The sequence below is a fragment of the Sinocyclocheilus anshuiensis genome, unplaced genomic scaffold (assembly GCF_001515605.1).
Source record: "Sinocyclocheilus anshuiensis isolate Anshui unplaced genomic scaffold, SAMN03320099.WGS_v1.1 scaffold609, whole genome shotgun sequence".
In the NCBI taxonomy this organism is placed as follows: Eukaryota; Metazoa; Chordata; class Actinopteri; order Cypriniformes; family Cyprinidae; genus Sinocyclocheilus; species Sinocyclocheilus anshuiensis.
Window position 1 is genome coordinate 8309 of NW_015541011.1, and position 11518 is coordinate 19826.

At 35.9% G+C, this 11518-nt stretch overlaps 1 protein-coding gene across 1 annotated transcript in view; it reads right to left on the reverse strand.

Moving 5' to 3' along the window:
- Positions 1–512: 512 nt before the first annotated feature.
- Positions 513–11518, reverse strand: part of LOC107690387 (CD82 antigen-like) — a 31028-nt gene continuing 20022 nt past the window's right edge. The window contains exons 4-9 of the mRNA XM_016488720.1: positions 7122–7243; positions 5813–5953; positions 3652–3702; positions 3208–3390; positions 2084–2167; positions 513–1017 (exon numbers count right to left, since the gene is read on the reverse strand). Coding sequence (XP_016344206.1) covers positions 940–1017; positions 2084–2167; positions 3208–3390; positions 3652–3702; positions 5813–5953; positions 7122–7243 — 659 coding nt within the window. The 3' untranslated portion in view covers positions 513–939. The remainder of the gene's footprint in view (positions 1018–2083; positions 2168–3207; positions 3391–3651; positions 3703–5812; positions 5954–7121; positions 7244–11518) is intronic.

Below are 11518 nucleotides of genomic sequence, written 5' to 3' on the forward strand. Positions count from 1 at the left end.
AAAAGGCTCGCACAACTTCACGCAGACCTGTTTTGGTTGAGCTGAAATGGGTCAGTAACAGGAAGACAGATGTTACATCTGTGGATTTTGCTGTGGTGCTGCAGGCTACAGCTGAAGCTAGTCAGCAGGATCTGTATACAGACATACTTGAACAGCTGTTTTACCCACACCAGCACAGCAGAAGGATCTGTGGGATACGCACCCAACCTAAATCCACATACACACCCTGATCCACAGAGAGATGTAGGCCGACTCACATGTAAACCACAAGAAATGCTACACTACGACTTGTGATTTGCCCTAACATTCCTCAACCTTTACCCACAGCGCACCTGCCTCCGCCCGGAGCGACCCAGCCCCGGATAATAACACTTCGCATACATGCAGAAAAGCCATCAAGTGCTGCGATAACTAGGATGTAGTAGTTATTCAGTAAGTATAAAAATCGTATTTATATACACATAACCAAACTGAAAATACACAATTCTAAAACAAATAAAAATGATAAAAGGTTAAAAAAAAAAACAAGTGTTGATTTTCCCCTCTAGTTTATAAAAATATTTTAAAAGTAGCTGATAGCTCTTTCCCATTTCAAACTTGCTATCCACTAAAGTGCTCTCAGATTCAACTAACAATGAAAAGCATAAATGCAACAGTCAGCGTACAGTATATGTAGCTATACAAATATAAAGCTATTCAGACCCCGCAGAGCACTAACAAGAAAAGATCACTAGTTTATTTAAAAGAAAAAGGTACAACAATCCTCATCGTAAAATGCTGATCCTAAACAGGATGACGTTTCGATGTTTAAGGGGGATAATAAAGTGAAGAACGGATATGTGTATGTGGGTGATGCTTTGTTCCAGTTGTTGCTGGTGTGGAGAGGTGTAACACTGGTGTTTTCTGATGTGGGGTGAGTCACTGAAGAGGGGTTTGCTCTCAGTATTTGGGTACTTTGGTGTAATCCTCCTGTTGGATACTCTTGCAGAGGCACATGGACAGGATCATCCCTAAAAGCTGAAGTAAGCAAAGCAGACGGTGATCACAATCTAGTTCCCCACCTCTCTCTCATGCACAAAACAAGCTACCCAGCTAAATCAGGGCAGACTCGGTACAGACTTTTATAGGTTACTTTGATTGAATATAAACACAAAAGATTAGGAAAAAATATTTGGTTTTTGGTCACTAATGCAAAAGTCATAGCACATACATCTAGAAACACTAGACTGTTCAAAAGACTGGGGTCAGTAAGATTTTTTAAATAATATTTTTTCAGTAAGGACTGAACTAAAAGTGACTGAAGACATTTATAATGTAAAAAAAAAATGATATTTCAAATAAATGCTGCTCTTTTACATACATTTTTTACAGGATTCTTTGATGAATATAAAGTTTCTATTCATCAAAGAATCCTGAAAAAAAATGTATCATGGTTTCCACAAAAATATTAAGCAGCACAACTGTTTGCAGTATTGATAATAAGAAGAAATGTTTCTTGAACACTAAATCATAATATTAGAATGATTTCTGAAGGATCACGTGACACTGCAGACTGGAGTAATGATGCTGAAAATGCAGCTTTACCATCACAGGAATAAAATAATTTTTTTTTTTAAATATTCAAATAGGAAACAGGTATTCCATATTATAATAATATTTCACAATATTACTGTTTATTGTATTTTTGATCAAATAAATGCAGCCTTGGTGAGCATAAGAGACTTTTTCAAAAACATAAATCTTACAAAGCCCAAACTTTTGAATGGTAATGTATATTTCCAATAAAAATGTGACAAAATGTGTTATTATTATTTAAATTAGCAAATTATTACATAATAAAAATGCTTAATAAAAACAAATAGTTGCTAATAAAAGGGGATTTTTATTTAAAATGAATGTAACTGAATATAAATACAACAGATTATGCAATCTATTGTTTTTGGTAATTAAAAAAAAAAAAAAAAGGTTGGGGACAAGAAGGCGTGCCATATTTGTAGAAAGTGCCAAAATAACAGAAATTATATTAGAAAGGAATAATATTGAATTTGTAATGTATTTTACATGATAGGCTTTCTAGATTTACCTCAATCACTGCTATTCCAACACAGACTCCCAGAATAACTCCACAGTTCCTTAGGAGCCAGTCCTCCACACTAGATATACAACCCTGGACACAGGGAATGGAGAGAAATGAAGAAAAAAAAAAACAGAACAAATAGGGGGAAAAAAGTGAAAAAAGATATGCAGGGGTTGGAAATGATCCTGAACAGACAGAGCTGTCCAAAGATAACATCAGAAGGAGACAAACAGAACAAGCCAAACTCAACTAGAGGAAAGAAAGTGAAAGTCCAGAACAGTCAGTGGTCTAGTTTAACAGGAAACATTTTGATTTACAGCAACTTATTTGAACAATAGGACTGGGTATATGCTACAAATATAATACAGTTTCCAAATGAATTAAAGTGATGGCATTATGAGAAAGAATTCAGAATTGCCCTTTAAATGTAGGTGGCCCGGTCTATGGTCCAGCTTATAGGCAAATATGCAAATATAAAGGTATAAAAAATGGCACGCTTGAGTTTTGCCTGACATTTGAGACCTAATGAGCAGAAGCACCACCTGTGCCATACTCATGATCCAATTTATTATTAATGAAAGAGCCAACTGCTTGAATGGGGACTCAGAAATACTGGCATGGAGTGAATGGTTAGCCGGCTGAGAAAAGCTGATATCCAGTCCACAAAGGAAATCCATATGTTGTACTAAAAGCAAATGAACGGAGGGAGAAAATGTGGCACAGATGGAGAAGAAAATCTCATTAGCAGTACGCAACACAAACGTCAGGTTAGAGAGAGAATGAGTTAGCAATGAGAAGTACTAGTGTGAATGGTGAGTGCTACAAGGGATGAAGCTGAAGAGTTTAAAACCAGAATCAGGAAAGTTTAAGGGGTTAGTTCACCAAAAAATTATTTTCTTTCTTCAAAGGAGCATAAAAGAAGATATTCTGAGAACTTTTTTTTTTTTCGGTCCATGGAATGGAAATCAATGGTCACCAAAATTATTTGGATAGCAACATTCATACAGTTTCTGAATGACATGAGGGTGATTAAATGATGACAGAATTTTCTTTTTTGGGTGAACTATCCCTTTATATAGGAATATGCTGCTGGATATGTCAGTTTGTGCAGTAAAGCTGTATGTGTGTACCGTAGTGAAGACAGGCCATTCAGGGGACAAAGCTTCACACAGGCCTGTTTCTTTTATATCTGTGCCACTGATGGATTCATTTCTGCAGGAACATGGGTATAGAATCTGAGAATTGTTCTTTTGACTGTTTATCACCACATTCTCCGTCCAGTTAGATGGTCCAGTCCAACCACAGCACTTCATCTGTAAGTGGAAAAAAAAGCAGGAAAGAATTTTATATTACAGTATAAATAACAACCACAACATAAAAATCTAGGCACATTGGTGCAGAAAACCTAAATGAAAATAAAAAAAGCCCCGAGAAATTGTCCTAGAAATTAATCTTCTGTCATCTCTAATATGTGCAACAGATATTACTGTAAGTTCACTGTAAGAGACTGAGGGAATGATGGAAAAAGTCAGTGAGGGAGGAAATGGCAGACAATAGCTGAAGGAAAAGCTCACCGTTCTCTGGAGGTAGTCCCAGGCTTGCTCAGATGTCTGAGAAAGGAAAAATTGAAATCGCATCATATGACTGACCCCTTTAACAAATGAAACCTTATTGTATATTTTAATACGTAATTTATTCCTGTGGTGGAAAAGCTGAATTTTCAGTATCATTACTCTAGTCTTCAGTGTTACGATCCAACAGAAATCATTCTAATATGCTGATTTGCTGCTCAAGAAATATTTCCTATTATTGTCATCGATGTTGAAAAATCGATGTTTTGCTGCTTAATAATAAACAAGGATACATTTTTCAAGATGTGTTGATGAAAAGAAAGTTGAGAATGATAGCATTTATTATTAATTTATTATAAAAAAATTTACTGTCACTTTTGATCATTTTAATGCATCCTTGCTGCATAAAAAAAACCTCTTAATTTTTGGACCTTCTGATTGTCATCTAACTGATAAAACCAGCACAAACAGTTTAAAAACCATTCTTTACATTTCAAAAATGTATACATCCGTGTCAAAAACGTAATAGCAAATCACTGTTCAAGTGAACATTATCTTGTGAACATCTTATTTAAAGTTCATGTCTGTGTAGGAGGTGTGGTGGAACAGACTGCACTGAGGGGGCTACGGCAATGATAAACTAAAATGGCAAAACACTGCTTATGCACATAGGGTGTAAGAGACTGTTGTGAACCTCGCCCTGTTCTGGGAAATGCAGTCAGCATGCCCTGTGGTGAAGCATACAGAGAAAACAGAGCATGCCCTAGCACAGACTCAAATTACCTGCTCTACAGCAGGGCTAGACACGCTATACTAAGTATATATCCAATAATGCAAACAGAAAGACACTAAACACAGCAAGTTAAGTTGAGCATTAAAGGGTTAGTTCACCCAAAAATGAAAATTAGCCCGTAAATGACTCACCCTCAAGTCATCCTAGGTGTATATGACTTTCTTCTTTCAGACGAATCCAGTCGGAGTTATATTAAAAATGGTCTTTGATCTTTCAAGCTGTTTAATGCCACTCAGCAGGTGTTGCATGCATCCGTCCAAAAGCAGTTCATTAAAATGCACCCATCCATTAAAAAAAAATATCTCACACGGCTCCGGGGGGTGAACAAAGGCCTCCTGTAGCGAATCGATGCGTTTTCAAACTTTGCTTCTTTTGCTCCTGTAAACAAACGCTGGTTTTCACGAGACTCAGTAGTGCATGCGCAACGCTGACGTCATCCGCCCAGAGCTGCTTCCGTGTACAACAGTGAGCGCAAGCTACATTAAAGTGATTATTAAGTTTTGAATATGAGTAATTTATGGGCTAATTTCTTTTTTGGGTGAACTAACCCTTTAAGCATGTGCTTATAGCTGTGGATAGGCCGGCTGCTACTTAACTAAAACTGATTTAAGCTAGGTTGACTAAGCACAAGTGAGTTAAACTCCTGTATTAGAGGATGTACAGGTGCATCTCAATAAATTAGAATGTCGTGGAAAAGTTCATTTATTTCAGTAATTCAAATTTATCAAGCTGTTATTATTTTTTACACTTAAGATACATATGTAAGGGAGAAGGCCATGTAACACAAAAGATACTGAATGGAGGTTCAGAATTTTCAGAAGGTTCAGAAATTGAAGTCTGGAGCATTTTTATATTTTGCTTAAAACAAACAATCCAAAAGCTCTCATCATGAGCAGAATAAAAACTGTATGTTGTCCTTCCTTGCTACAAATAATTTCCCCAATTTTAACAATTACGTGTTTATTTTAAAATGCTCTTAACATACTGATTAATAATGCTAAATGTGGATGAAGAAAATATCCTGTCACAAACCTGGTTTGAAGGGTCAGAGTCATATAGGTAAAAATAACTATACTTGCAGCATTGTTGTTTTCTGCAGTGTTTTAGCAAAAGTATCGATTTTTGCTTCTGTTTTTAAAATAACCGTATCATCCGCAGCTTTTAATGGTGCTTTAGTGTCTTTATCGAGAAGCAACACACACGGTAAGGGCTTGAATAAAGCCGGTTTAGCTCTAGATAAAAAATATTAGCGGATATAACACCGAAAGATCATTACAATAAACGACCCTGAGTGCTTGTGGTGTGAACCGCTCCGTTGTTTTGAAGCGCTGCTCACTTTATTTAGAAAAGGTAAAATCGTGCTGCCGTTGCCATTATGTCTCGCGGTCCGCCATTTGAATATGCCTGCTGTACACTTTCAGAGGTATGGTCACCTACCAGGTCTCGCTGGAAGTAGATGAGGACAGCAGCCGTCACCTGGGCAATGAGGATGAGGAGGAGACAGGTAAAGTACTGCAAACAGAGAACAGAAAAGTCAGTTCACAATTACTGGACACTCAAACAAAAGCTAAAACCTCAAAGCCTACTGTGTCATTGTTTTGTTTTAAATATCCTTTCATTGATATCTTATAGTCATTAGAGGTCAGACAAACATGTTCACTTGTTTATTGGACATATTAGCAAATTTACAACACTGCGTGATTACATAAAGCACATGAAAAGAGTGACAGCTAGTTAACTTTATTTTCTAAATGGGTCAAACAGTTTAACAAAGACCCTTGCTGACCGCTAAGCTGATCCAGTCATCTAGCAGGTACTAATATGGCCCCCAGTTTTTGCACAGACATCCCTTAAATCTCACTGGCTTATCCCTGTCACTCCAGCTCAGTAAATCCAGCAGCATTAACCTCAGAGAGCCATTTCAAACAAACTCTTTATCATGCTAATGAAGGAAGAGTTTTCTGAAGCTCCCTCAGCAGATGCTCTGGGCACGCATAATTCTGGGCTTGTTGTGACTGTGATTACCACAGTGTAGCAGCACCTCTATACCTGACATCTTCTGTGAATGGTCCAGTGCTCAATGAAGTTTTGCTAAAAAAGTGTCAAACCTAAAGCTATTAACACTGTTATTTTATAAATACTGACCAAAAAAATCGTCATATAATTCGACCGAATATGGTTAGAAGTGAAATATCATTTTTATTAATAGCCCAGAGAACAGAATGAGCTGGCTTTGATGTAGTCAGCAGTTAATTATATATAAATAAATATACCAATTAAAATAAATTAAAATAATAGGCCAGTGACCAAAACGAGCTGGCTTTGATGTGGTTAGCAGTAGTATTATATAATATAAGTATTATATAGTATAAGTATTATATAATAATTTATACACTAAAAAAAAATTACATAGAATTAAAAATGAAATAAAATAAAAAGACTGAAAAGAGCTGGCTTTGATGTAGTCAGTAGTAATATTATATTTAAATAAATATGCACTATAAAAAAAAAAATTATAATAGCCCAGAGACCAAAATGCACAGGCTTTGATGTAATAGCCCAAAGACCAACACGCACTGGCTTTGATGTAGTCAGCATTACATATATAAATATGCACTATAAAAAAAACAAAAAATTATTAAATCAAATTAAAAAATAAAACTCTCCATAAATCCCTTACCAGTCCAAGCAGGCAGCGGACCTCATAAATGGCACCGATGCAGCCCAGGAAGCCCATAAGCATGGACAGAGATCCAATCCCAATCAAGATATAGGTGCCAACTTTCAGCGTTGTGGACTCATCTGCATGGACGACAAAGTCAGAAAACAACAGTCACACTCTCTGACAAGGCCACATTAACAGCAAAAGTACAACAAAAAAAACCTTCATATGTTAAGATGCTGAAAATGAATCAAGATCAGTTCTCTTTGGTGATTAATATTTGATCTAACAACACAAACAACAATTAAAAATCTCACTAGCAAAAACAGCCTTAATTTAAAGTTTAAGCTGTCATGCAGCAGAGGTGGGTGGTGCTACTCAGAACAGCAGGAGCAGAGGCTGAAAATGAAACTGAGGTTTAGAGGGTGGTTGTAAGGGAAGGGGAGGGTACATAACAGATTTTCAGAGCTCACTTCTTTCTCTTCTGCAGCTATACATCAGTCTTGCTTCAGGCTTTGCAGCTCAATTTCAGATGTATGCAGAGGAAGACGTCACTTTTTGATGTGTCTAATAATGGTATTCACAAGGCTTTCAGACTGATCAAAACTATGGAAGTAAAATAATGACAAATGTCTTTAAAACAAAAAAGCATGTTGAATTGCACTAACTGAAAAAATAATGCATTGCATTAACAGTGCTTGCATTTTTATGCCTTGTATTTTCAGGGCTTGCATTTTTAGGGGCTGAAATTTAACAGTTTTTAATTTAAGCTGTCAACATTTCAATTCAAAACATTTCACACACATTTTCATAATTAAAAATTCATATTCACCTTCCAGAGTTCACTTCTGAAATATTCAATTTGTTTAAAAATACAATGTATAATATTCAACAGGTAATTTTCAGTTCATTTAATTTCACTTTACAAATTCGCTTCCACTAATTCAGTGGTTTAAATTTGGCAGAAAATTCAGCATTGCACATCCAGGAACTGCAGGAATAGCAGTAGAGTACCGATGCATGATCTGCATCTGCTGTTAGTCGCTCACCAGCAGGTGGCGCAAGCGGGTGTTGATGAAGACCAAAGCAACAGGTAGAGCAAGTCATTCATTCACAAAAACTGATTTGCAGAAATGGATCAAGCGGTAGAAGTTATGATTATCAGGGCCAGTATGTATATGTGGAAAAGCTGATTAAAGTTCCCCTATTTATGCCATTTTTAAGGTTGCTAATATTGTTTTATGAGTCTCCTAAAACAGGTTTACATGCATGCAAGTTCAAAAAACACGTTAGTTTTCTCAAAAAATAGATTTAATTTTACCTCATTTCTAAATGATTCGTAAACGACTCGTGCGAAGCAGTTCAAAGAATCAGTCTCTCTAAACCCCTCCTTTCCATGAGCCCTCACTGCTGTGATTGGTCAGATGGCGCAGTCCTTTGTGATTGGTCTACCGCATACAGCGCGTGTCGGAACCGAAACATTGCCATGACGGAATGACAGCCCTGGAGACTTGTCAATACATAGAAAAGATGGTGTCGATTGTACCTTACCAATTCGAGCCGGAGTTTGATGATGAAATGGTTGAACTGGTTGATCGACAAGAGACTGATTCGCAAGCACGACTGGAGCAGGGCGTTTCTCAGTGGTAAGTGTCAAGTGTTAACAAGTTTGTGGTAATTATAAGATGTGATAAAACAAATTTACTCTCACAGCGTAGGATACAGCGCGTCTTCTCAACATGATGTTAACCACATGGAAATTTTACTGTTTGTGAGTGGGCAAGTTGAAGTTGGCGACGTAGAACGTGGGCAGACATTATGCAAATGTGTTACTTTGTGACGTAGAGCCGTAACAGAATAAGATTTTAATTCCTGACGACTCTTTTTTTTTGATAGACAATAACTTTATTTACGGCTTCACGACTTTGCAGATAGTTTATGTTCACATACAGCTACATGACACACTGCATGAAAGGTAATATTCGAAAAGGCATAATAGAGGCACTTTAAGACTCAAAAGCTGTGTTTACGTTTGATTCAGCATCTTCGCTGTTGCTTGTTTCCCCGACGCTGATATACAGAACTAACATTACATCTAAGATATTGATGTTGGTTGCTTAGTTTCCTTAACTTTATATCATGGCTTGTGTGACACTGAGTTGTAATCACTGATCTATATATATATATATATATATATATGTTCTATTATAGATCAGTGGTTGTAATACTGGGGTTTCCCACACTCCAGGATTCCCCAACGACGCTTAACATGCCTCAATGAACTAATACAGTGATATAAACATGCATTATTTTTTTCAGTTAGTGCAATTCAACATGCTTTTTTTGTTTCAAAGACATTTGTCATTATTTTACCATACAAAACTCATTTCACTATTTGAGCAAAAGCAAGTAAAAGGGCGAACCAACTATTATACTATTATCACTTCTATCAGTATGGCTAACAACCTCAAAAAACAACAAATCTTCTAGGCTTCTATAGTTGCTCAGTATATAAATGTGGTTTTAAAATTAGTCGTGTAAATTTTTTTCATCATGCATTCTAATGTCTAAGTCTCTTATTAAAGTGGTACAGTGGTTGGTGCTGAGCTGTGCTGCTTACGTGGGTAACACAAATTGTTCTTACTATCCTTAGCTACATACAAGTCAGTAGCATTTGAGTTAATTAAAGACCTGAAACTAGCAGTCAAGAGAGTGAAAAGTATAGTCTGCAACGCACAGACAAGCTTGAGCCTCCTGCAATTCAAAACAGAAATGAGTTTGGCTGCTCATAGTTGTTCATGAAGATTCTTTAATAGATAAACAGGGCAAAAAGAAGTGGCTTGTGGCTCTGAAGAAACATCAATACTTCTATAACCATGTGATCTCTAAACAAACAAACAAACCACAAAAAAAAAATCGTATCTCTAGCATGTGTGTAGAAAGTAGAGCTGTCAATTTAACATACTGATTTAGTGCAATTTATTATATATATTTTTTAAATGTTGTGTGTGTATAGAGATAGATATAGACAGACAGATACTATCGTTCAAAAGATCACTAGGATTTTTTATGTTTTTAAAGTCTCTTATGCTCATCAAGGCTGCATTTGATCAAACATACACAAAAAATAGTAATATTGTGAAATATTATTAAAATAACGGTTTTCTATTTTATTAAAATTCATTCCAAATTCATTCCAAAGCTGAATTTTCATCAGTCATTACTACAGCCTTCAGTGTCACATGATCCTTCAGAAATCATTCTAATATGCTGATTTATTATCAATGTTGGAAACAGTTGTGCTGCTTAATTTTTGGGGGGGAACCTGTGATACTTTCACGATTCTTTGATTAATAAAAACTTTAAAAGAATAGCATTTATTCAAAATAGAAATCTTTTGTAACAATACAAGTCTTTACTATCACTTTTTATCAATTTAACATATCCTTGCTGAATAAAAGTATTACAATTTTTCTAAAAAAAAAAAAAAACCGTACTGACCCCAAACTTTCGAATTGTAGTGTATATTGTTAAAAGGATTTCTATTCTGAATTAATTCTGTTCTATTTAACTTTTTTATAAGAATCCTGAAAAAAGTATCACAAATTAATAAAAAAATGCTAGATGTCATTTTTATTCATTTTTTTATTAATTAATCAGCATATAATGTTTCTTATTGATTGACAGCCCTAACAGTAAAATATTCACAGCCTTTCTTGCAATACTTAGTCTGTCAGTAAATAAATTAATCTAAAACATGCACAAATTCACAAAACTAGGAGGTTATTTTGCCCTGGTACGACCTTAAAAGCAAAACTGTGACATCACGGTTGTGACAGACAACTATTTTGTTTTATAAACTGAGAATAATAAATGGCCGGTAGATTACCTTTCAACTCAAGCAAGAATTCTGTGTCACATTTCTAAACATATGCTTCCTGCCTAAAGCATAGCATCTGTCTGAGGGTACATTTAAAATTTCCACAAACCTCACTGTGTGTTTGCTCATACTGTAGTTGCTACGATGTTGTCAAGGTACAAACACTCATCTACATATGCAAAAATTCAGTCCCAACAGCCCCGGCAGCAGTTTCTACTGGAAAAGTAATCTCGGAAAGGGATACAATTTTATACCACCAGCCAAAACCATTTGCTTGCGACCATTCAAGCACCATTTATATGCTATGAAAGGTAAATACAACAAAGAATTAGATATTTTATTTGTCATTAATATTGAAGAGCAAGTATTTATTTCTTGAATTAAACGTACAACTGTCACAGTGCACTACTGTGAGGAGACGAAGAAGCGCAGAGACGAAGAAGATCCAGAACAGAAATACTCTTTAATAGTGATGTTCGGTTCTTGAACGAATCGTTCTTTTGAGCCGGTTCTCAGGAAGTAACCGGTCGAGCCG